General features: G+C 39.1%; 2 protein-coding genes and 1 long non-coding RNA gene across 3 annotated transcripts; 2 read left to right on the top strand and 1 right to left on the bottom strand.

The window, feature by feature from the left end:
- The first annotated feature begins 6,315 nt into the window (after nt 1-6,315).
- On the top strand, nt 6,316-6,747 carry LOC122072296. The gene has a single exon (XM_042636887.1). The coding sequence runs from the start codon at nt 6,316-6,318 to the stop codon at nt 6,745-6,747; it is 432 nt and encodes a 143-aa protein (XP_042492821.1).
- Nucleotides 6,748-12,067: 5,320 nt separating this feature from the next.
- Nucleotides 12,068-14,311, top strand: LOC122086472. The gene is made up of 2 exons (XR_006142436.1): nt 12,068-12,124; nt 13,780-14,311. It is a non-coding gene; the product is annotated as an uncharacterized LOC122086472 (long non-coding RNA).
- Nucleotides 14,312-17,569: 3,258 nt separating this feature from the next.
- Nucleotides 17,570-19,552, bottom strand: LOC122085542 (UPF0481 protein At3g47200-like). Its single transcript, XM_042654020.1, has 2 exons — nt 19,398-19,552; nt 17,570-19,303 (listed from the first exon to the last, which is right to left on the bottom strand). The coding sequence occupies exon 2, from the start codon at nt 19,296-19,298 to the stop codon at nt 17,898-17,900; it is 1,401 nt and encodes a 466-aa protein (XP_042509954.1). The 5' UTR covers nt 19,299-19,303; nt 19,398-19,552; the 3' UTR covers nt 17,570-17,897.
- Nucleotides 19,553-26,765: the final 7,213 nt, after the last annotated feature.

Consider the following 26,765-nt stretch of genomic DNA (forward strand, 5'->3'; position numbering starts at 1 on the left):
TTTTTTTTTTTTTTGTTGGGGAAATTTAGGCACCATGTTAATTATCTTGTTCTCTCTATATTGTGACATATAGGTACCTAAAGACACTAAAGAATTATGCTTGCAATTCAAGTTGTCCAGAAGGCTTAATAGCAAAAGGATACATTGCAAACGAGTGTCTAACATTTTGCTCTAGATACTTCGAAGATGTGGAAACAAGATCAAACCAGCCCGTTCTAGGGGCAATAGAGGTAGAAGATTATAGATCAATTTCCTCAAGCATGGGTAGACCTTTTGGAAAATGTGAGATATATCAACTAGACATTCAAGAAAGGATTCAGGTGCATCGATATGTGCTATTCCATTACAATGGCATTGAAGGATATAGTCAGTATGTCTTCCATATGAGTTATGATGCGGATCCGAGTTTCAAAGATTGAAATCAGATTGCTTAGGGCCCACCCAATCTCACCAAATAACTCAACCCAAGATTTGAATGGCAAAATTATAAATAAATTGAAGTTGCAAAGGTGAATCACAATTTTGTAAATAACTAGAAATTCCAAATGCCTAAATGGTCGGTCAAGCAAAGAGGACACAAGTGGAAATGTAAATTAACCACTAAGGATAGGTTAGGTAGCAAAATTAAGCTTATGGGACATGAGAGAATAAAAGATATAAAAGGATGGGGGTATAAAGGGAATTAGCATTAAAACTTCAACTCACGATACAATTTAGTGTCTTCTTCTACCTTCAGCCAAAGTAAGAGGTGGAAAACCAGGGAAGCTTTGGATCGAGAGAACTCCTTCAATCAGCCCCTGTTTGGCTTGGAATTTTTGGTGAATATTCGCAAGAAGAGGCTCTATCAAACCCATAAGATAGATGCTTGGAACTGCCGGCTAGAAGGACACAGGAAGAACCTGAATTAGAGCCTGGCGGTAGATTAGAGATCAGACCTGAAATCAGTCTTGTAACTCACAGCGGACGTCACATTCAGGTATGAATTTCTAATTCTTAAACCGCCTCAGAGTGAAGATCAAACACCCAGAATTTGAAGGGAAATGAAGAGGAAAGGAAAGAGAGCAATCCTCAATTGTGAGGGACTGTTCCTTTGCCAGAACAGGGGAGGAGGGAAAAAGAAAGAGTAAACTAAAGCTACTATGGTAGAAGGTGTGACAATTGCTTCAGATTCTGGGCAACGTTGTTCGGAGGAGAAGATGCCTAAGGTTACGGAGGCTAGGATGATTTCGAATGTGAACTTAAGTTCAAAATTGAATTCTAATTTGAATAAGGAGGGGGAAGGGGTTTGTTGCCGTAATACTTTTGATGTTTTGGAGGAGCTTGAGGAGAATATTCCCAAGGAAATAGGTGAGATATCGGATATTGGAACGAAACATAAGGTGAGTGAATGTTTGGTGGAGGAGGGGCATCTTCATTTTTTACTTTCAAGATACAGAGTCAAGTCGATAGACCTTAGAAGAAGGCCCTCGGTCCCTGGGTGCTCGTCCATTGATCTCACACCCCGTGGTCGCCGGAGGTCTCTCTAACGAAGAAGGAAGAGACTCAACTTCCGTTATGGATTCGCTTGTATGGACTCAATCTCCAGTTTTGGGGAAGTCATAGTTTCCATTATGCATGGATTGCCGTACCGCAAATAGGGAGAGATTATCATTCGCTCGAATTTGTGCTCTCATGAAAGCGGTGGATAGTCTTCCCTACTCTATTCCTATCAAGCTAGAGGACGGTTCTGTTATTGATCAAGAGGTGGATTACGACTGGAAACCTCCTCTATGTAACTACTGCAAAACCTACGAGCATACTGATCGCCAGTGTGTATTGTCAAAAACTGCACAGACCGGTATCATCAATGAAGGTAGAGGTAATGAGAACCGTATAGAAAAGGATGAATGGCAGCTTACAAATCGTCTATGAAACAAAGGAAAAAGCCGTGTCTCTCAGGATTTTGAGTACAACGGCAATGTTGATGCTATTCTTATTGGTACTGACCAATCCAATCTCTTCGAACGCCCTCGCCGGAAGGGGTCGGATGCCGGTGAAAAACTTCGGGCAAACCAGAATCGTTTTGGCAATGCTTTGAATCAAATCGTTGACCATGCCAATCCCGTGAGAAATTTGGAAAGGAACACCAATCTAGCAAACACATCTACAGAGTTGCCTATTTTTTCAGAACATACTTCTTCTATCGTGGAACAATATAGTGCTGATTTGGACACCGAACCAATGGGTGGTGATGTCTCAATTAATGCTTCCTTAAATGGGGAAACTGAGATAGCAGCCTCCTTAATGAGAGAGAATGTTAGCAATATGCAAAATCCTATTTCCATTCCTATTGCTAACTCAGAAAATACCATGACCCAAACTTGGAAAAAAATCATCTGGAATTCCGATCTCGTACAATTCCATGCAATACCACCTTCAGGGGGTGACACGTGTATTGTTACCAATGCAATGGTCCAGATCTGATTTAAATGCCTCTTCACTGATTTAATGTTTTATTAGTTGTACCAGATCTGGACCATTGTATTGGTATCAATACACGTGTCACCGCCTGAATGTGGTATTGCACAGAATTGTACGAGATCGGAATTACAGACAATTTCAACCCCCCAAACTTCGGATGTCTCTCCATCAATTTCTCCTCGTGCAATTAGGATTGGTAATAGATTCTCTTGTCTTCATGATTTGAATCATGGGTGTGTCATAGCCCATGTGGAGGTGGAGAAAAATGGTCGGGTTCGGGATAGAAGTCCAGGTTGGGGTTACCCATTGCAAAAACCCAACTGTACCCCTTCTAAATGATTAGGGCATGGAATTCCAGGGGTCCCAATGACCTCGGTAAGCATAGAGCAGTAATGAAGTGGGCATTAAACAATCAATTTGGTGTTTCTGGTCTTATTGAGACTTGGGTAAATTCAGGTAATATTGATTTAGCTTCGAGGCTCTTTAGTGCTAAGTGGAGGCCTATCTCCAACCATTCGACATATGATGCAGCAAGGATTTGGTTACTTTGGGATGAAGATCAGGTTATGCTTCAGTCGATCAATATTTCCTCTTAAATTATCCATGCTCTGGTGACTTTGAAATGTAATCAACAGGTCTTTTATGTTTTGATGGTGTATGGAGAGAATTTTGCTCCGGACAGGGAAGCTTTATGGCATGATCTTCGTCAGTTAAGCTCCTCTTTGTCTCATCCTTGGATTGTCCGGCGATTTTAATTCTAATAAATTGCCAGGGGAAAAATGAGATGGTAGACCAGTTACTTTACGGGTTACCCAACAGTTAGTGGATTGCTTATCTGATTCCGGTCTTAGTGACCTTAAGTGGACTGGGAATCTCTTCACCTGGTGTAACAAAGCTTTTGGATTCGAATGGATTGAGTGTAAGATTGATCGTGTTTTGGTGGAACAGAATTGGATGGATGCTTTTCCTAATTCCCATGCACATTTTCATAATCCCGGTGTTTCTGACCACTCTCCCATGGTTGTGACGATGGGGAACGCTCCTAAAAGGCGTGGTCAGCAGTTCTATTTTTACAACCACTGGATTGATCATGATGAGTTCCTTCCCTTAGTTCGAGATGTGTGGAGTCAACCAGTAGATGGAAACCCCATGTTCATTATCCTCTCCAAGCTCAAAGCTCTAAAGGGTGTTCTTAAATATTGGAGTAGGAGAGTGTTCCATCCCCTGGATAAAAAAATTGTTGAGACAACTGAGGAGGTTCAGACCTTACAGACCATGCTTGGTTCTGGTTTAACTGATGAGGGGTTGGTTTCTCGTGAGCGGGTTGCAGTGATTTCAGATGACGATGCAATTCGAGAGGAAGCTGAAAAGTATTTTGTTAATGCTTACATGGGCTCTCCCCAAATTGTTTGTGACTCCCTTGAGCTCCCTATCAATAGATCTTTATCTTGGGTGGATAGAGAGATGCTTGTCAAGGATTTTACGATGGAAGATGTCAAAAACGTTGTTTTTTCTATGGATAATGATAGCTCGTCGGGCACCAATGGTTTTGGTGCTTACTTCCACAAGTGCACTTGGGACATTACTGGTCCAGATGTCTGCAAGGCCATCCTTGATTTTTTTCGGAACCCAAGACTTCCAGAGCAGGTAAAACTCTCCAGATTTACTCTGATTCCTAAGGGTGATACCCAAAACTCTTTCAGTGATTTTGGACTCATTGCTGTTAGTTCTTTAATTTACCGATTTATTGCTAAGCTAATTGCTAATAGGATCAAATTAGTCTTGCATAAATTTGTGGGCTTGAATCAATCTGCTTTCATAGAAGGGCGTCAGATTTATGATAATGTGATTCTATGTCAAGAGATCCTGAATGATTATCATCGTCATAAGGGGATGCCTCGCTTTGCTGCTAAATTGGATCTTCGTAAGGCTTACGACTCGGTGCAATGGAGTTACTTGTTTACTCTCCTTCTTCGTTTGGAGTTTCCTCCTATTTTCATAAACTGGATCGTTCAGTGCATTACTCAGTCTGGATATGTGGTTTTCCTCAATGGTGCTTAGTCTTCTAGGTTCTCTGCCAACAGGGGATTGAAGCAGGGATGCCCTCTGTCCCTTTTCTTATTTAATATTGTATTACAGAATTTTTCAGATTCTCTTACAATGGCAACTCAAGGGGGTATATTTAAATATCACCAATTCTGTGAGAAATTTGAGCCCACCTCTTTGTGTTTTGCTGATGATTTGTTTGTTTTTGGGAGAGCCTCCGAAGCAAATGCTACTTGCCTGGACCAGATTTTTGCTAGATTTTCTTCGGTATCTAGTCTTTCCATAAATAAGAGAAAATCGAATATTTTTTCCGCAAATTGCTCTGATATTTCTCAAGCTCAGATTTGTAGTATTATAGGAATTGAGCCTAGGCATCTTCCAATTAAATATTTGGGGGTTCCTCTACATTCTCTATCTCTGTGGTCTCATGAATTTACTGGCTTGATTGCAAAGGTTGAATCTCAGTTGTTGTCCTAGAAAACAAAAGCCCTCTCTTATGCTGGTCATTTGACCATCATTAAATCTGTGATTATGAGCATTATTGCTTATTGGCTCAACATGTTTTGTATTCTTCAGACCACTCTTCACCAATTGGAGCGGGTGATGGCTAAGTTCCTTTGGTGGAGCAATGCTGAAACAGGGTCCTATAAGGTGGCCTGGAGCTCGGTGTATACGCCCAAAAGAGAAGGGGGATTGGGTCAGCATCATCTTGCCGATTGGAACATGGCTGCGCTCATGAGACATGTTTGGAGTATAGCCTCAAAATCTACAACTTGTTGGACTCGGTTTGTGGAGAGTAGGTGGTTGAGATCTCTCTTTATTTGGTCTCTGCCGACTCCCACTCACTGCTCCAACACGTTTAAGGTTATTCTCCTATCCCGTGATTATGCTATGAAATGTGCTAGGAGCTTGATTTGTAATGGGAGTGATACTCTTCTATGGTATGATCTGTGCCTCCCTGATGGCCATCTTTACACTCTTGGCACCTTGATTGTGGAAGCGTTGGGGTGGTGCGATATCGATACGGTGGCTGAGTTGTTATTGGATAGTGGTGAGTGGGATTCTAACACTACCAATTCTACTAGTTGTAGGAGGTGGTCAGAGGTTACCGCCACCAGGCTTCATCCCAGGTTGTCGCAGGATAGCATCGTCTGGACTCCCACTCCTTCAGGCCAGTTCATGCTCAAGTTGGCTTGGGAAGTGGTCCGACCTTGGCACAATATGGTTAGTTGGCACTTTTTGGTCTAGTTTGGATGTGCTCAGCCCCACTTCTCTTTCATCACCTAGTTGGCCATTCGGCGTTGGCTTTCTACCAAGGATAGAATTGCATCTTGGGGTATATCTGTTGACTCCATATGCGTTCTCTACAAGGATTCAATTGAGGATCTTGATCACCTTTTTTTCAGCTATTCTTATACTTCTGTGTTGTGGCGTAGAATCTTGGACATGTGTGGTTTCAAATGGAATAACTTATCCTCTTGGAACGATGAGGTGGAATGGTTGTGTCAGCATTGCAAAGGGAGTTTTGTTTTCAGGCCATGGTGTGTCGGATTAGGTCCGAAAGGAATAGTAGTCTTTGGAAAGCAAGAGATTGATTCGAATGGATTATTCCACCATATTATTTTTGATACCCGGGGTCGATTTTCCCATCTTCAAGGTAGAGCTACTAAATCCTCCCTCCACAAGGATTTTTTCCATAGGTGGAAATTTAAATTAATTTTTTCTCCTCCGAGGATAAAACTCTTTTCATGGCCTTGCCCTCCCTCTTCTTGGGTCACTGTGAATTGCGATGGTTCTGTTAGAAATGGAATGGGTGGTTATGGAGTTTTGGCTAGTGATGCTAGTGGATTTCCCCTCTTTGCCTTAGCAAGTGCTATGGAGGGTGGCAATATTCTCTATATGGAGCTCCTTGCCATCAAGAAGGGGCTTGAAAAAGCCCATCTTATACATTGCTCCCATATTCAAAGTCGGTACTCCCTCATGGCTATTCAGATGATTTCAGGGCGGTACCGGCCCTCTTGGTTTGTTTTGGATTTACTTGATGACATATTTGTTTTGAATTCCTTCTTCCAGCAGTGTGTCTTCTTCCACCATGTTCGTGAGATAAATTCTAGTGCCGATTTCTTGGCGGGTTTTCTTTGTGCCCCTCAGGAGATTGATCTTCTCCTAGGTGACCTTCCTGCAGCCCTGAACGTTTTGATTCGGGATGATGTAGTGGGAAAGGTGTATCCTTGGCTGTAATTTTTTTCCTATTCATTAATTAATTATATTTCTCCTTGTTCAAAAAAATAAATAAATAAACAAACGCTAGATATTGCTATATTGTCCCATGGCCTTTGTACCAATGTGGGACCGATAAGAATGCATACTGGAGTATCAACATGAGTGAGATTCCCGATTTTATAAGGGGCAAGATAATAATTTCGTAAGTTTCCAAGAATCAGGAGACCATAACATTCTTTTCCCAAAATATATATATATATATATATATATATACTCCATTGCTCTGTCAAACTGATTAGAGAGAACGCTACAAGGCTACATAGTGTACAGTAGCGTCTCTCTCTCCCTCCTCTTATTTAACTGGTTATTGTATTTCGCTTCAACATAAGCATATCAAATTGCACATATTTTCATGGGTGAACTTCTGACATGTTGTTACGTTTTTTTGGGGTAGAATTCTTGCATTTCCAAATCTTTTTTTTTTTCAACAAATAATGATGAAAAGAAGATTTTGAAGAATTCCTGAATCGTTGGACCAGCAAAGGTCCACCCGATCAGAATAAAAGTACTGATTTTTTATAGCTCAATTTCCGAAGTTCATAACTATATATTGATTTAGATGGAGTTACAGAGATCATAATACATTTTCAGAAATGACAACCAATGCTATACAGGGTAACAGGCTATCAAATGGATTAGATGATGAATTCAAAAGCCAAATTCGTGTGTTTGAGGGGTGAACAAGGCCTCTAAAGTTTTGTTCGTGATTTTAGAGTGGTAGTTTCCTATTATATTTCATTTCTTATTTTGTTTTGATTTTCTTTCTTTTATAATCTAACCTTCTTATACTTAGCCCTCATTAAGGGTGTCAATTCCAAGCCCGTACCAGTAAGTCCGCCCGAGCCGGATACGTTTATGGCCCGACTTGGACTGGCCCGATTAATAAATGTGTCGGGCCTAAGCCCGACCCGTTTAAAGGTAGGTAGTACACAGTGCAAGGGGTAAACCTGATGAGCCACCCCACAGGCCCAACCCGTTTATAAATAGGTAGTACACGGTTCAAGGGGTAAGCCTGATGGGCCTCCTGATCGGCCCAAACCGTTTACAAGCCTAATTTGAACCGACACATTTAGCCCAACTGTTCATATAAGTATTTTGATTTTTTTGGGATAGAACAGGGTATATATTGATATTTTTATCAATTATCGACTGTAATTAAGTGAAATATTATTTTAAAAATTATTGATGATTTAACAAAATAAATTAAAGTATTCTAAATCTAAGAAAAATAAAGACAGTTTAAGGCCCGTTTAAAGCTTTATTGGTATATTACTCCATTTAAGGCTCGATTAAAGCCCAGAACCCGATCAAACTCGACACGACATCGACCAAGACTGACTCATTTCTTAAATAAATAGGTCATGATTTGAGGACATAGGCCCACCAGACCAGACTAGGCCTGACTGAGACCGACGTAGCCCGACGGATTGACACCCCTAGCCCCCATACTTCCTCCTGCATGAGAACATCTACAGCCAAGAATCAGCCACTAGACTGAAGACTCTCAATTATGAGTCATCCCTAGTAAATGAAGTAAATGCAAAGGCCCAGTATAGTCATAGTACCTTGAGATCCTATATTCACGTCATTGAAATGAAGCGCGTAATGGGTAAGGATCCAATTAAAAAATTTCTCCACATCATAGCCTGATTCCTGACTATAGCCCATTTTTGGCTTTTGGGAGGCCTTACTAGTCATCAATAGTTAGAATTCAGTGGTGCACTGGCAAATGCATAAGCAGGGAATGTAGACTTGATGCATGGGAACATTATTTTACATTAACCATGATTTGTAGGATCATATTCTTTTCTTCAATGCGTTTTTTAGTAGCACCAATCCAGCCATATATTTGGGATCTAGGAGTACCCAACTCTAGCATAAATTGAGTAATAAACGGCATATTCAATGCATGGGGCTTCTGCCACTACGAGGTCTGGGGAAGGTTATAATGTATGTAATTTTACATCTGCTTCACAGAGAGGCTATTTCCCAATTCAAACCCGTGACCATCATGTTGTAATGAAGCAATCTTACTGTTAATTGAGAAATCGAGTAAATAATCAAGCAAAATCAAATAGAAATTCTAAGTTAGAACTTTAGTTTAAATTCTAGGTTAGTTTAAATTTCATAGTCTATATAATAGTTGGTGAAATACTCCAGGTAGTAGCGTTTGGAGATTTCTATGTTTTTTTTTTCCTCTTGTTATTTTATATATTAAAAAATTGTTGTTCGTTTGCGTTTGGCCAAAATTTAACTTTAGTTATTCTCTATACGAAATATAATGATCTAGATCTTTTTCATCCATAACCAAACATGCCAGAAGATGGTTAAAAAAAAAAAAAAAAAATTCGTTAATCAACCTGGTCTCAAGGTCCCTGCATTGGGACGGAGTCAATGGGAAAACACAGAAAGGCATCAATAGGGGTGAATTTCATATTTTACAAGAGTATCCGTTATTTCACTTCCTCGCTATCTCTGGACATACAGCCAGACGAGCATACCACGTTATTTAATTTCCCAATATAATAATTTTACAAATAAAAAAGTCAAGTCGTCCTACTTGTTATGGCACACAAGAATCAAATCCTTCAATTGGTCTTCTGACATGCATCCAGATGTAACCATCTTAGAATTAGAACTCAACCTGGTCTCGTGGTCAGATTGTATGAATGGTGTTGAAGGAGATCAGCATGTTGGCTCCAAATATGAAAGGGAGAATCACACGGTAGGTGACCTGTTATGTGCGAATAGGCTGAAATTTAGCACCCTAGGAGTTGTCCGTAGTTAGGGAATTTTTTTGTTGTGTGCCATTTCTCTTTTTATATTTTAGAAAAGGGAAAGAGGGTGTTTTAGTTTTAATACAAGAAGGGTATTTAGGGGTTTTAACTCTTTATGGATAATTTAGGAATTATTTGAAAAAATAGACTGACTTACAACCATATTAAACTGCTAGGCAGGTTAGAAAGAATCTTTCTGTTATTGAGGGGAGGTCAGTGATATATATGGAAAAACATAGAAAGAACATGATATTTCCACATAGTTTAAGAGGGGAGAGTGATAATTCCTCATTTTTTTTTTATCCCATGATACAACCAAATATAAAGAAGTCATAAAAATTATAACTATTTTGTTTTGAGAAAGGAATAAATCCGTCATAATCCCAAGCTATCCAAATTGGTTAGAGTCGACATCTGTCAAGACTGATCCTAAATCCGATCCCGAAATTTACAACCTTGTCCCGGAACTATCGGACAAGAAATAAACTCTAAGGCACCATTTGACAACATTCCGTTTCTACTGTTTATACATTTTCTTGTTCCTAGAAACGAAGAAACATCATAAAAAACATTTGATAAAGTTGTTTCATTTCACCTGTTTCTAAAAACATAAATCAAAATTTATGCCTATTTACAATTCTAGAAACAACTTTGCGGAGATAAGTCGGACTTATTTCGTCGTTTCTAGAAACAAATTTGAGAGAAAAAAAAGATTGTTTTGCCAGATAAATTTTTCAACTATTTAAACATAAAAAGAAACAACCGAACCCTCTCTCTCTTTTGGACATCCAATGATACTATTGAGTTTTTTAGTGGCATTATGTCTGCAAAAAATATTTTAAGAAACAGGTTTAGTAAACACCAAAAAATCAATTTTTATTTCTGAAAATGTGAAAAGTTATTTATGTTGTTTCTAGACATAGAAACAGTAAAAATGTTATCAAACGGTGCTTAAATGACAGCTGATCTTTAATTCACAACCCTAATGGCCTGAGTCATAGGAATAGAGTTGACGTTCCGATTTGCGTCTTAATCGTTGGATGATGTGGACCAGCAAAGCTGGTCTTGAAAATGGAAAGAAATAGAAAATACGAAAACAATCAAGATAAGCATTAATGGTGTATTGGAAGAAAGCTGGGAGCTTCCCATCCTATCTTTGGAGGGGTCGTCTCATTAGTTGGATCACAATCAGGTGGACCCACGACTTGGACACACAATAGCCACACCACGTGATACTTGCTTTGGTCATGGCAAGTCTCCGTCACCCTTGGGTCTAGAACTTCCACTCCTCTATGACCCAATTTATGCCCAAGCTGGAGGCTTCATGGCATCAGTGATGAGAGAGAGAGGTTCTTATGTAGAAATCTACTAGATTCTAGAACGACTTTGCTGGCTCACATCTTCCGACTACCAAAATGAGAATGTATTGAGAGATTCTTCACTATTCTTCCTATTCAAAATTTTTTTCAAAAGATTCAGAAGTAAAGAAAGGAGAACCCCATGTTTTATGGTTTTCCTAGAAATTCATATCTTTTAAATAATAATGGTATAGGTAAGAGTCGCTACCTAGTTGCATAGCATCTACATCTATCCGAGGTCACTAACTGCACACGCGTAGGTATTTCCATACCTTAGATTTTTGATGTACTCTAGAGGTGGGGTGATAATTTTCCCTAAAAGTGTCTACTGTCTAAGTGTATAGGCGTCCATGACTTTGAGGATGGTTCAAAGTTGTGGGTCATCATTCAATTGATGAGATGGCCCCCACCAAAAATATAAGCTCCTAAGTTTTTCCTACATATCATTAATTCTCAACTTTATTGGGTTGGTTTCATATTTGAACAATAGATTTTATTAGTTCACATTATCCAACCATCAAAATGACAATGTATTGGCTGATTCTTCCCTCTTTCTTTTTTTTTTTTCTTATCTTCCATATTTTCATTTTTTGCCCAATTTTTATTTCGATTTTTTTTTTTAATCCATGTAACTGACTCACTAAATTGGATAAGATTGGGTTTGTCATTGTTATTGTTTTGGCCAATTCTTCCCTCCAAGTTTTCAGATTTTTTATTTTTCTTTTCTTCATAAGATTGTGAAGTAACTATAGGAGAACCACACATGTTTCATGGTTGTCCCGCAAAAATCATATCTTTTGAAATATTTGAAGTATGGGAGAAGAAACACTACCCGCATACAATCCTCACTCCTAGACACATGGGGATGTAGAGGTGGGGGTAAATGAATCTTTTCACAGCTTGCCTCAACTAACCCATGTGTCTTTACATGGGAAAAATAAGTGGATAGTATTCTTTTTTCTTATAAATTTAATGTTTGATATCTCGAACATGGCTTCCACCAAAATTAGGAGAACCTCCTTTTTCTTCTACTAGAAAAATTAGATCTTCTGAATATTTTTTTGATTTCTCAAAAATCTAAAAAATTAAAAAGAAAAATCAAATTATTGGCACTATAAATATAATGTTTGATATCTCAACGCTCACATCCAATATTCCTCAAAAGACAGCCTCGAGTGCTTTTGCATTCAAAGCCCAAAGGTATCTCTCTCTTTCTCTCTCCCCCCCCCTAAACGCGGATTGTGCCGCAGCTACTTTCTAACATTCCCTATATTTCCAACCTCTATGATTCTTATTTAAATATGAAGGTTAGATATAGTTCCTTCTAAAGGATTTTAGGGTTGGGCTTCAAGGAGTACAAGATTGGCTTGGGCAAAGTTCCTACGTTAAACTTTGTTTCTGATACTCCCCTACTGCTTTAAAATACTTAAATTATCCCTCATTTTCTCGACCTGTTAACCGGTCTATCATCCGCCTATCTTCTCATTTTTTTCATCAACTAGACACTGATGCAATCATCAAGCAATGAACATTTGAATTCAATGATGGGATCTTTTTTCCTTGCCCTTTAATGGCTTGGGACTTCATGGTTGATTGATGGGATTTGTGTGCGTGTGTGCGTGAATGTTATTGTGTTGAGACTGCAGGATCTTTGAGACAGCGCCGGCTGCAAAGAATCTGTTTTCATTCTTCAAAGATGCAGAGGGTCCTCTTGAACAGAATTAAAAGCTCAAAGCCCATGCCATGCCCGTCTTTGTCATGGTCCCTCTCTCTCTCTCTCTTTGGTTTTCTTTCTTTCTCTTACTACAGTTGCTTATGTATACCTTATTGTGTACATCATGTGACATTTGCCGTCGGGATTGGTGAAATAGATCCTCCGAGGGGATCTATTGGGGGAGTTGCAGGGCTGGGGGCAGTGTGAGGATGAGTGAGGGGATTGGGGACGAAGGAAGTTGGGGGGTTGCCTTCTGTTCCATGTTCCTAGAAGAAGAAGAAGGAGGAGGCTAGGAGGAGAGAAAATTTTATGGTCTATTGAATGTACCATGAATTTTGGGATTTTGGAGGATACTATAGTCATAGTGACTTAGTGAGAGAAAAAAATTGGAGATAGAGGGGTGAAACAGGGCCGCGTTGGATCGGATTTCTTAGAACCCTAGTCTAACCCTAGGTCCTCAAAATTCAACCCAGGCCCAACCCAAGCCTGTCGGGTTCATATTTAGGCACAACTCTATCGGGTTCACACCAAGCCAACCCCGCCCTAATTGACCTTATCAGGGCCGGGTTGGGCTGGGTTGGGTTAGCTTGGGTTGGGTTAACCTTGGCTTTTGTAATGATTGGATTAACCTTGATTGACATGTTTTTCCCATTCATGTCTCATATATTAAAAAATTATAGAAAAATAAAATACCGGTGCCCTAATTTCTATTATAAAGATGCAAGGTTAAATTTTGGGTCAGGTTGGGTCGGGCTGGGCTGGGCCGGGCCGGGTTGAGGCTTCAACCCTAACCCAACCCAACCCTAGGTCAGGGTTGGCGGTTTTCAACCCTAACCTGCCCTCAGTCAAAAAACTTGGCCCAAACCCTGTTCGAGTTCAGGGCAGGTTTGGGTTGTCAGGGCCAAACTTTCACCCCTAGGAGATAGAATCCGTTGCTCGTACGATCACCTGGTTGTACAGGTCAGCGACCAACATTTGTCTCATTTTCTGCCATTACAAGGATAAAGAGAGATATATCTAAGAACAAAAAGGACATGTATTGGTCGCTGGCTTGTACGACCAGGTGATCGTACGAACAGCAAATCCGTTCTCAAAATATTGGCCTTACTAATTTCCAGTTTTTCACCTCCATATTCTACAGGGAAGCACTTATGATGCGCGTACGAGGTGATTATTCTGGCTCATGGGAGCGTGGCTCCATAACGCTTAAAGTGGAAGTCAAGGAAATTGGACTCACGATGATTAATGTGTCGCCCTCTTCCAAGATACAAGACATTTGTGAAATTGTAAAGAAGAATTATGAGAATAAGGAATGGAATCCGAAACATTATGAATTAAAACAACATGATGGAAAGGTTCTAGAAAAATCCAAGCGGATATCAGAATACTCCATCAAGAATGGGGAAACCCTCAAGTTCGAGATGCCGTGAGAAGATGCACACAGCAAATGACTCTTCATTTTAATAGTTTCCACCAAGGGGAATAAGAATTGTGTCCGAATAAGAAATAGGTCAAGAATAATGTGAATGTGTGATTGTGGTAAGACCATATTAGTAGACAGAATATTTTATTGGGGTGAGGTTGTATTTTTTCTTTTTTTTCTTTTTCTATGTAAAATGTTCAGAAGTAGTAATATAATAAAAAAAAAATTATGTCCGTCCTTAATGATCAAACTCTTGAATTCAAATTCTTATTAAACTAGCAGACCCTTTTTTTTGGCTATAGGTCAGCAAATTGTATTAAAATAATGAAAAAAAATGAGAACTTACAGATCCTCTTTAGAATCTTGCTTCACCTTCAACATGGTCATCAACAAAACGGAGCTCCAAAGCAAAAGAAAATTGCATAAACCTAAAACAAGGTATATGTTGTAAATCCCAATCCAAATCAAAAGAACTAAATGCTGGAGTAGAATCCCAGATGGATGAGTTTTGAGTTGCTGCTGCATGCTTCGCTAGCTTGTTTGCCATAGTATTTGTTTTACTATAACAGTGAAAAAGTCTCCAAGAGATTTTATCTAGATAGTCTTAGAAATGCCACCACTGCTAAAAGCACTAAGGAATGACTTGATTTTGAACACAAGTGACCACTGTTTGAGAATTACATTCTATAATCAGATTTTTCACACCTTTGGCAGTTGCACACTTCAGACCATAGAACAATGCTGCAAACTAAGCCATGAAATTTGTTCTCATACCTTCATATATTACAAAACAAACTATGCTTTTCCCATTCTCAACTCTAATAATACCTCTATCTCCTGAGCAGCCCGGAGTTCCCAAGGAACATCCATCAATGTTCAGTTTGAGGAAACCTTTTGGTGGAGCACTTCAGTGTAGTTCCATTATTCGACCAGCACGCGTGCTTGAGGTGATTAGACACTGCTTCTTTGAGATGAGAAGATCAGCCATGGAACTGATCTGAATTGGGGCAAGAGACGGAAAATCATGGTCCTTTAAGATATGTTGTACTTTAAAGCTAACTGGAGTTTGTTGGCTATCAAATCTTCTTCTATTTCTTTTACCCATGTATGATATGAGATGATTATTTCCAGTAGCAGCCAAATCTTGCAACAGGTAATAACATTGCCTTTTCTTCTCCACCATGAGAAAAGATTTTCAATCACAGGGAAACCAGTCTATCTCTGATCAAAGAAATTCAACATTGTAGACCATAGATTAACTGAATAATCCCAATGAAGGAATAGATGCTCAAAGCTTTCCTTGATTTTTCCACAGAGTGAACATATTGACCCCATAGAAACTGACTTTTTAGCAATTAGATCATCAGAATGAAGATCCCAATGCATCAGATGCCAGCCAAAAATAGAGAATCACGGTTGTAGATCCTTCAACCAGACCATGAGCCACCATCCCCTTATCGGGCTCTTTTCTCTGATTTTTTCCCATGAATATGGAATTGAGAAATTGATAATCTAGTGGAGATCAAAATTTGATAATCTAGTATTCACTAGAATTGATTAGAATTGATAATCTAATCACTATTCACTAGAATTGATAATCTAGTACCGCTATTCACTAGAATTGATAATCTAGTGGAGATCAAAATTTGCTCTATACAATCTATCCATGTTTGGGCAAAACCAAATCTTCTCATGACATAGAAAAGAAAGTCTCATTCTAAAGTGTCAAAAGCCTTCTGAATGTCCAACTTCATTCCAATGCATCCACCAAAGCATTTTTCGAACATCATATTTGTAAGCTTTGAAGCCACTCCAGTGCAGGAAGAAATAATTTTTCCTTTTTAGACAGCTCCATGTAATCAGACGAGTGGGCAGAACAACTAAATGAGTGGCCATGTGTTTAGGTATCAACTTTAGAAAAAAGTGGCCTAATCAAATTGGCTGGAATTGACCCACATTGCATGCACCATCCACTTTTGGGATCAGGGGGAAAATTGCAATTGGTACCTTCAGTTATAACACCCTCTTTGAAGAAATTTTGAATCACGTTAATTGCATACATCCAGACCAACTATATCCCAGCTGGTTCTATAAAAATTACTTAGATATCCATCAAGACTTGGAGTACTGGTGGGGTCCAAATCAAAGACTGCTTGCTTGATTTCCTTCCGAGAAGGAATAGTAGTGAGACTTTCATGATCCAGGTTAGAGAGCACCTCGGGAATTACTGTTAGCAGAGAGTCATTTTTAGTCGATCCCTTTTTGGTACTGAATGATTCAAAATGACTTACCAAGTGGTTCCTATTGTCACCCATATCTGTCAAGGCAGTTCCATTATCATCATGGATTTCCCGAATTATATTTCTACTCTTTTTTACTTTTTCTTTTTTTGCTTAACGTCAGCAATGAATATATTAGAACTAAAAAATGACAAGGCCGAAGCCATACAGAGGAAAAATCTGAGAGAAGAAAGGGAGTGAACGCTAGAGTTGCTGTGTAGGGAGAAATCCTGTCTTGATTAGCCCCTTCTCATTTTTGAAATCTGGAAAGAGTGGAGGAGGAGAAGTGAAGTTTTGACTCCATTGTGAAAACTTGGGTTTGATTTTCACATGCATGATGATTTAGAGCAAGTTGGGGTGGAGAATCTCAGTCACACAACCTATCGTCTAAGCCTTTTTCAACGAATTCGAGAGAATCGAAGTTGGGAAGCAAATCTTCAACCAAAACTCAAAAAGTAGGCAATAATTTTCAAATCTTGTTGCTAATAATGATTTTTTTATTTTTTTTTATTTTTTATATATATATATCTAATATGAGTGTTTGCAATTACTGGATATTTAATATTCCCTAATGGGAATGTATGAAATGGTTTTAAGGAGGTTAGGTTGTAAATATCGGAAACAAGGGAAGATCCTGATACTCTGATATATTTTAACTCTATGAACTTTATATGATGAAATTTTATCTTCTTTTTTTTTTTTTTGCTAAAGATCAACAAAGAATATATTAAATGAAATTTTATCATAATGGAGACTATTAATCATTCAAATGTTGGTGACTTAGTTTTATTTCTGATCAGTCAGTTGTCACCCGCAAGAGTGTTACTATACCCTTACCCCAGGTTTTGATTGTGATAAAGTATGATAGCTCTTGATCTTTGCCTTTGTTCTTGTTTTTATCTATTTTGAGCGGATAAGAAAAGACAATAGTTAAACCCAAGAGGGTAGTGCAGTTGGTGAGCAACGAACTTGGTATGAGCCGTAAAGTTAGACATCCTAAGTTCGACTTCCACTAGGCACACCTTGGGCCACTCACATGGGGGTGTTTAGTGTTCTTCACTGCTTTCAGCGAAAGTTAAATGATTCTCATTCAATCCCAGTATAACTCGATTCATGCGGTTGTGGGGTCAGTATGGACCCGCGGGACTAGTCAGGTCGAAGGCTTGGATACCCGTCATTAACAAAAAAAAAAAACGAAAAAACATTAGTTTCTTGAACGGAAACCAACCTCCAAAACAACACTTTTAATTAGGTTAATAACATATCTCTATAATATTTAGAGCAAGACTTATATGGACTCCAACATTCCATTACTAACCTTCCACTACTCGTTACATTCTTTCCTTAACATAACTCTTTCCAAGGTATAAAATTCTAAAACTCCAACTAACACCTCCCATGGATTGACACATGACATCCACTAACAACAGCAACACTTTGACACCTCTCTCACTCAACATATATTTACAAGGACATAATAATAATAATAATAATAATTAAAAAAAAAAAAAATTGGGCACGTAACAGATGGGACACATAAATCCAACGCAGACAACTTCAAAAGTGATGCCCTAGAACCCTTGCGAACCGTGGTGAGCTAGTCGCGTTGATGCCTCCAACGATTGACCCAATAGCTTGTTGGCCATTATCTAACATATAAATGAATTCTTCAACACCGAAGAATGGCAAGGCGGAAAGAACGGTACTGCAGATGGTGAGAAAAAGTAATAGAATTGCTGCAAGCACGGAAAGGATCGCCCATGGACTGCTGCAATATTTGCGCTTGAAATTCGCTATCCACTTGTGACAATGCCAATTATAATAATCATTCAAATTTTTGCAGCGAGTATTATAACAGAACTTATTATCGATTGAAATTTCTCTGCAGAGATTATTGAATAGAGACGACACCTCCCCATTATCACCCAGGTGATTCTTAATAATTCCACGACGAATAAGAAGTGCCACATCATCAGCAGTGTTAATAAGGTGATCCATCAAGAGTGCATATGATGTTATGTGGTGCCTACCTTCAAAACTTTGTTGCTCGTAAGCAATGAGGTTTCGGAAAAAGCAATCTGTGTAGTCATCAACACATAGTGTAGGGATTTCAAATTCTCCTTTGTCAAAGTTTATCTCCAACAACTTATAATTTCGTGAAGCTTTAAAATTAATACCGGAACGCCGGAGCTCCGTCGCACATGGCAGAGATACTAGTGCTTCTGTACTTGAATCTTGCTCTGTCGGCGCACCATCGAGTAGTGTGCAGCTTAAGAGATCCAGTAAATGCTTGTGTGTATTATTGGTGATTTGAGGATACTTCTTTACACCATTCAAATCCGCAAAGAAATTGAGAGCCAATTCGATGAGTGAGAATGTATCACACTTAGGACACTTACTTAGCCCGAATAACTTTTCAAGAACAGACATGGGTATTTGATTTTCAAGCAATACCAAGTCACGTACAATCCTTGTTCTCCTTAATTTGGAGTTGAATATGGGATCATTATCATCTACCTCAACAACATGTGAACATTTCCGAAATAACTCAATGATGAACAAGCCATCAATGAGCATCATTTCTAGGAAGTTTTCTTCTTTGTTATTTAAGCTATTGATGGGCTCTGAGTAACACTTACGGGGATCAGTTTGTAACTCCTTAAGAGCTTTCACATAACTTTCCAGACTGGGTGTTTCACTTGTTCTATCAAGCAGTGCCTTTACGTATCGCCACTTAACGTCTTCCATGTCTTGCATCTGCAAGTTTTCCCTGACAGCGTCACGGTGATAAGGGCCGATGGAGACAGTATCCGGCGTGTAGGCATCTTCGTTTAATTTGCGAATTCTTTTGTCAACTCTGAAAATGCAAGAAGTTGGCAACGAGGAGGGATTGGAGGTCAGAAGAAGCTTTTCTCTGAGATGCTCAATATTTATAGAAGAGCTCTCTGATCTCGTCATTCTATCTGTCCGATTCATACCAAAGATCAAAAACCCGTTAGATATGGAATTGAAAATGTAATTATATTTTAGCACAAAACAAATAGTTTTGCCACATACCTCAGTACTGCAGTGCAGATACCCAAAAGATGAAAATTTTCCCTTCTAGGTTTCTTGCAGTTTTAGACAAGGACGAAAGTTTTAAAAACCTGATCAAGGTTATAATACACCCGAAGAAAACCGAGTAGAACAAATGGAAGATATTGCATGCTTCTCTTACCTTCTGTAATTCATGCTAGCTAGTATTTATAGTGCTTCTCGTACTCAAAAGGCCTATTATTATTATCTTCTAGAGGGGAACGCCTTTGATGTAGGACCCACAAGTGGGGGATGATAGGAGGGCAGCACGAGTATTCTACTTTATTCATTTAATTTGATTTTTTTTTCCTTGGTGGACACACCAAAGCAAGCTCCAAAGATTTTGTTGGACTAATTTGCATTTATGCATACGTCTATCTTAGTCTCTGTCAACATTCAAGAACGATTTTAAAGGTTCACATCTTCCCCTACCACAACGACAAGTTTTGTTATCCCATGTGTTACACAACACACGTGTTACACAACGCAAGTCTTCTTAGATTTAACCAGAAGAACATGAATTTTTTTTTTTTTAGTGGCCACACCAAAGATAGCCAGCTCCAAAGATTTTATTGGACTGATTCATCACTGCCAATATTCAAGAACGATTTAAAAGTTCACATCTTCCACCGACCAAAACGACAATGTATTGATGGATTCTTCTCTTTTTAAGTTTTCATTTTTTTTTTCCAGAAGATTATCAATATAAGAGAACAACATGTTTCATGGTTCTCCAAGAAAATTGTATTTTTTGACTATTATAAGCTCTATCACTCACCACCAAGGATTAAAGTATCGGTATCGATCGTCGTATCGGTCGACCAAAATTAAGATACGTATCGGAGGGTATCGTATCGTATCGGAGATACGCTAAGATACGCTAAAGCTACGCACATAAATGGATAGGAAACACTTTTTTATACACATTTGCATAAAAAAATAGTTAAAAAAAGTTATATATAACATGTATTATACATAAACAATAAATTGAGAGTATCGCACTAAGAATCCAAGGTTTGTAATTGTCCCATAAATGTAAAATCCTTGTTCCCAACCTTGATTTCCACTTTAATTAGAGAGAAAAATGGTTGGCAGCAACTTTGGAACAAAAACACCTCAAAAAATTATTTTTTTCTAAAAAATTACCCATTTTGGCCATTTTATGACTGTATCGGTACGTATCGGTCGATACATACCAATACGCACCGATACGTACCGATACATACCAATACATACCGATACGTACCGATACATGTCGAAACGTACATTTCACTTCAATTTTGAATTTTTTATAGAGTATCGGTACGTATCGGTGAGTATCGGTGTGTATCGGTAGTGTATCGGTGGTGTATCGGTGCGTATCGGTGTGTATCGTAGGATACGTATCGATACATAAGGGTTTTAAAATTTTCATGATACGTATCGGTATGTATCGTGCCGATGCCTACCGATACGGATACGTATCGGCTGATACGGCACGATACGCACCGATACTTAAAACCATGCTCACCACCAATCTTTGTGAAAGACAGCCTCGCGGGGTATTGCATTCAAAGTTGGCAGATGGCAAGCTCCCATCATATTGAGGAGACATGTCCATCAACAACAACACAACACAACTCAGCCTTATCTCAACTGAATGGGATCAGCAACATAAATCTAATGAAAAAAAAAAAACTTTCAGACATCCCACTCACGCATCGGCAACCCTTGTCATAGCCTTACAAGTAGCTCTGTTCGATACCATACTTGGGTGAAGACTTAACTTTTGCAAGTCTTTTCTTACCAACTCATCAATGGTCATTTTGGGCCTACCCCTAGCCCTTTTAGCTCCATCCATTTGCATCTGATCACTCCTCCATACTGGGGCATCCGAAGGCCTCCTTTGTACATGCCCAAACCATCGTAATTGACATTCTCTAAGCTTATTGTGAATTGGGGTGATTCCTAGATCGGTTCTAACCTGTTCATCTCAACATCCTCATCTCCCCCACATTCAACTTATCTACATTACGGTTCTTGACTGCCCAACATTCTGCACTATACATCATAGCTAGTCTTATAACAGTCTTATAGAATTTTTCCTTAAGCTTTGGAGGAATCCGTCAATCACATAACACTCCAGATGCACCTCTCCATTTCATCCATCCGACTTTAATTCTGTGGGAAACATCATTATCTATCTCACCTTCTTTGTTTAGGGTAGAGCCCAAATATCTGAAGCAGTCACTTTGTGGGATCTCTCTTCCCTCAATTTTCACTCCCTCACCATCAATCCTCAATCAACTAAAGTTACACATTATATATTCCATCTTCGTTCTACTTATCTTAAGACCTCTCGATTCCAAAGTATGCCTCCATAGTTCCAACTTATCGTTAATTTCTGCCATCATTTTACCAACAAGAACAATATCATCTGCAAAAAAATACACCACAGGATCGCCCCCTGAATATCCCTGGTTAAATCATCTATGATTAGAGTAAATAGATAGGGGCTCAATGCAGATCCTTGATGCAGTCTGATAGTAATTGGGAACTGAGTACCCTGGTCTTTCACTGATCTCACATTGGTCACCACATCACAATACATGTCTTTAATTATATCCACATTTACTTGACACTCCTTGCTTCTCTAAAACCATCCAGATTAAATCTCTGGGGACCCTATCATAGGCCTTTCAAGGTCGACAAAGACCATATGAAGATCCCTCTTGTAGGTTCTGGATTTTTTCATAAGCCTTCTAAGGAGGTAAATCGCTTCAGTAGTGGATCTCCCAAGTATAAAGCCGAATTGGTTCCCAGAGATATTGGTTTCTCTTCTTATGCGAACCTCAATTATCTTCTCCAAAGTTTCATAGTATGGCTCATAAGTTTTATGCCTCTCTAGTTGTTGCAGTTCTGAATAACGCCTTTATTTTTTGTAGATTGGGACGATAACACTTCTTCTCCACTTATCCGGCATCTTTTTCATGTTTATGATCTTGTTAAATATCCTGGCTAACCAAACAAACCCACGTGGTCCCAAGCTCTTTCATACTTCAATTGGGACCTCATCTGGACCAAGAGTCTTCCCCACCTTCATCTTCTTTAGGGATTCAATAACCTCGATCACTCTTATCTTGCGTACATACCTATGGTTCCTGTTGTCAAGTAGAATACTCGAACCACTCCTATTAGGGTTGTGTCCATTAAGTAGGTCACAAAAATATTCATCTCGTCTCTTCTTTATGTCATCAACATTCACAAGCACCCTACCCTCCTCATTCTTAATACAACGAACATGGTCAAGATCTCTGCTCTTCCTTTCTCGAAATTTAGCTATCCTATATATAGCCTTTTCCCCTTCTTTGGTATTTAAATTGCTATAGAAGTCATCATATTTCCTTGCCCTCACTTTCAATCTTTCTTGCCTCATTTCTGGTGGCCTTATATCTCTTTTTATCTTCAGCTTCATAGTTCTTTGCTAAATCTTAAAATTATCTTTCTTAGTCTTGATTGCAGCTTGAACCTCCACGTCCCACCACCAAGTCTCCCTAGGAGCCAACTCAGTACCCTTAGACACCCCTAGAACCTCTTTAGAAACTTTCTTAATGCAATCCGTCATTTCATTCCACGTCGTGTTGGCATCCCCATCACACTCTCACTTCCCATGCGTCACCACATTATTTGTAAAAGGAAGGCTTCACTGACTCACCTTTCAATCTCCACCACCTAACTTTAGGGCAAATAAATTAGTAGGTCTGCTTTAATTAAGAGCTTTCAATCCCAAAACTATCCAACTGTGTTCTTTATTCTAATACTCTGTTGTTTGTTTACACCCAAGAAGAAGAAAAAAAAGCTAGATATTGCTATATGGTCCTATGGCTCTTTACCAATGTAGAGCCAATAAGAATGCATGTTGGAGCACCAACATGGATAGAATTCCCGATTTCATAAGGTGCAGGATAATAATTTCATGCCCTCAAGCGCCCTAGATTCAGATTTTCCTAGTGTAATTTTCTATTTCCTATGTTAAGTTCTTTGAGCTTCTTTCCTATGGATGGCAATGCCAAAGGTGGGTCTGAAGTTCTCAGGTTCTCTTCTTGTTTTCCTTTGGTGTAGCCTTTTGGCTTTGTAATTATTTTCATTCTCATTCTTTTTTAATATATAAATATATATATTCTGATTTCTAGGGAAACAACAAAACCATGATTTGTAGGATCATATTATTTTCTTCAGTATTTCCTTTAGTAGCACAAATCTAGCCATATATATTTGGGATCTGTAGGAGTTCCTAACTCTAGTAGAAATTGAGTAATAAACAGCGTCTCCAATGCGTGGGGCTCCCCCCACTGCAGGGTTTGAGGAAGGTCATAATGTATGTAATTTTACATTTGCTTCATAGGGAGGCTACTTTCCAACTCAAACTCAACTTGGTCTCGTGGTCCCTGCATTGGCACAGAGCCAATGAGAGGACACACAAGGGCATCAATAGGGGTGAATTTCATATTTCACAGGAGTAGGGCCATCATTTACTTCCCCTCTATGTCTCGGTGTAGAGCCACACGAGCATACAACATTATTTAATTTCCCAATATAAATATTTTGCAAATAAAAAATTCAAGTCATCCTACTTGTTACGGCACACAAAAATCAAATCCTTCAATTGGGTCTTCTGTCATGCATCAAGATGCAACCATCTTAGAGTTAGAACTCAATCTGGTCTTGTGGTTAGATTCTATAAATGGTGTTGAAGGAGATCAACATGTTGGCTCCCAATCTGAAAGGAAAATCACACGATAGGTGACCTGATATGTGCAAATAGGCTGAGATTTAGCTCCCTAGGGGTCATCCACAGTTAGGGAATTTTTTTGGTGTGCACCTTTCCCTAGATGGGTGAAGTTATATTGATGGTTATTCCCTCAGGAACCTGGGGAGGGCAGGTGCAGGTGGTACTTTCTTTTAGGGATTGCATGGCTTAGGTTCTAAGCCATTTCAGATCTTTCCTGGGAGTGAACTAATTATGAGGTGGAGCTCCATGCTTTGATGATGGGTCTTATGATGGCTAAGGAGTGTGCCTACCCTAGGATATGGATTGAGTGTGACTTGTCTGTGGTGGTGGTGATGGTATCAAAGAGGGTGTTTCTGTGGTTTGTCCAAAAATAATGGTCTGCTCTCTAGCAATACTTTCAAGACACATAGTGGAAGATCTCTCATTGTTTCAGGAAAGCTAACCTGATTGTTGATCATTTGGATAAGTCTACTACGAAATTTGAAGTGTCAAGTCCTCTATCTAATGGTGTGGGATAGTATGGGAGATCTCATTCTACATTGTCAGTTCAAAGACCCTTCTCCAAAATTGAAAATTAGTTGACATTCTCAACTTTAAATAATTGGGAAAAGGTTCTCTAAGCTGCTGTGATAGGATATGCTAGAACCACTATGCTATCTTTCTCCTTCTCATATGAAATGGCCCTGCTATCCTCTAGTGTGCGACACCAATTTATCAGACTCTCCCTTAAATAGAGGGAGGTAGAACTTCAAACTGGATATAAGACTCATCTCTTTACCAAAAGAAGGGCAAGAGAACATTACACACTTGTGCAGTCACTACGCCAGTACGCAGACTAATGGGAGACCATGTAGAGGCATCTTTATCGCATAAGGGGGGACAAAACAATCTTTTCGTGCCCACCTACGTCTAAGCAAAGATACACGCAAGCCGACAGCTTTCTTTTTCCCAAAAAATATATAAGACTAATCTAGGGGAACCTTCCCATCCAAAGGTCAATTTGACTATAAAAAATCTAATCTTATATAAAAGGCAAAAAAGTGTGAATGCTAGAGAGACAATCAGATGGAAGGAACATCTTAAATAAGGCATCACTAAAGTCTTTGTGTGGTGAGTCTTGCATAATTATGTGGATGAGGTTTTCCATTTTTAAATGTTACAAAGGGGAACTTTTTTTTAGGGGGGTATTTTCCACTCAGGGAATGGATCAGATTACACTACCCGAAGATCCACACAAACAACAATGAAGGAAGGATTACGACGATCTTGGTAGGCAAAGTTCCACCATCCAAATGTAAGAATAGTAATGGAGATCCTTAGAGATATACACTCTCAATTGGGAGAGAGAAGAGAATAGGGAGGGGAGAGAGAGAGAGAGAGAGAGAGAGAGAGAGAGAGAGAGCTCTTGAGATTAGATTAAAAACCTTATGCTTAATGTGGCCAAACTTCTTATTCATAGAGTTTTGGCCTGCTAGAATGAACTTGGTCAAAACCCAATTCGATTAACATCTCCCACTCGTTCACATAGGGTAGACATATTCAGTTATCCTTCCTAGAAGTCTCTCTACTATAGGTGTCTCATCATACAAGAAATGGAGCGTGCGACCTAACGAGATAATATGTAAGGATGAGTACTATATCAATTTTCCATCTAACCAACATATCACATCACTCACAAACAATCTGGGGTACACTAAACAATCCAATTACACAAGATTGATCCTCCGGTGACCTTGTGCTCTACTGCAATGGACTGGATCCTCTCCAGCATGTCAGCCTCCCAGCGTGCACTCGACCGCGACTGGCATGAACCCCAAGTGTCTTCCAACCATTGGATGTTCATAAAGGAAGGGGGACTAGTGCGCTTTAAAGGATTTGGGTCCCTACCGCAACAGGCTCAATCCAATTGTGCTAGCAGTTGTCCTCTAGATGAGTCCACTTTAATAGTAGATTTTGATAATGTTATGGATGAGGACATTCCTTTTAAGGTCCGTCTTATTAGTAGTATTTTTTGGTAATTACTATCATCCCCCCTATATTTAACCTATATACTCAAAGTCTCCTACTCCCCTCAGAAAAACAAAGTTTCACCTTTCCTTTTCTTTTGATATTTTAAAAACTCCAGTTTACCCTTTGTAAAAGGGAAAGTAAACGAGTTTCTAGGGTTACCTCAATGTAGCTTTCCACTCAAGAAATGGATCGGATTGCACTACGCATCGATCAGCATGAACAACGATGAACGAAGGATTACAGAAACCTCACTAGGAAAAGTTCCACCATTCAATTGTAAGGATAGTAATGGAGATCCTTATAGATATACACTTTCAATTGGGAGAGACAAAAGAGAATACGGAGGGGAGAGAACTCTTGAGATGGATCTCGATATGGATGCATCTGGGCATCCTAGATCTAGACTTTGCTAGTTTGTTTGTTTGGCTTTGTTTTTGTGGTCGAGAAGTGCGGTTGTCCTGTTCTGCTAATGGCAATGCCAAAGGTGGAACTTGTGCAATCCCTTCTTGCCCATCTTTTGATTACATTATTTATTTTTTCTTTTTACAATTAATGTGGCCAAACTTCTT

Source organism: Macadamia integrifolia, chromosome 1 (assembly GCF_013358625.1).
Source record: "Macadamia integrifolia cultivar HAES 741 chromosome 1, SCU_Mint_v3, whole genome shotgun sequence".
Taxonomy (NCBI): Eukaryota; Viridiplantae; Streptophyta; class Magnoliopsida; order Proteales; family Proteaceae; genus Macadamia; species Macadamia integrifolia.

Excerpts from the sequence above, each read along its gene's own strand:
- LOC122072296 (XM_042636887.1), top strand. The coding sequence starts at position 6,316 with ATGGGTGGTTATGGAGTTTTGGCTAGTGATGCTAGTGGATTTCCCCTC.
- LOC122085542 (XM_042654020.1), bottom strand. The coding sequence starts at position 19,298 with ATGACGAGATCAGAGAGCTCTTCTATAAATATTGAGCATCTCAGAGAA.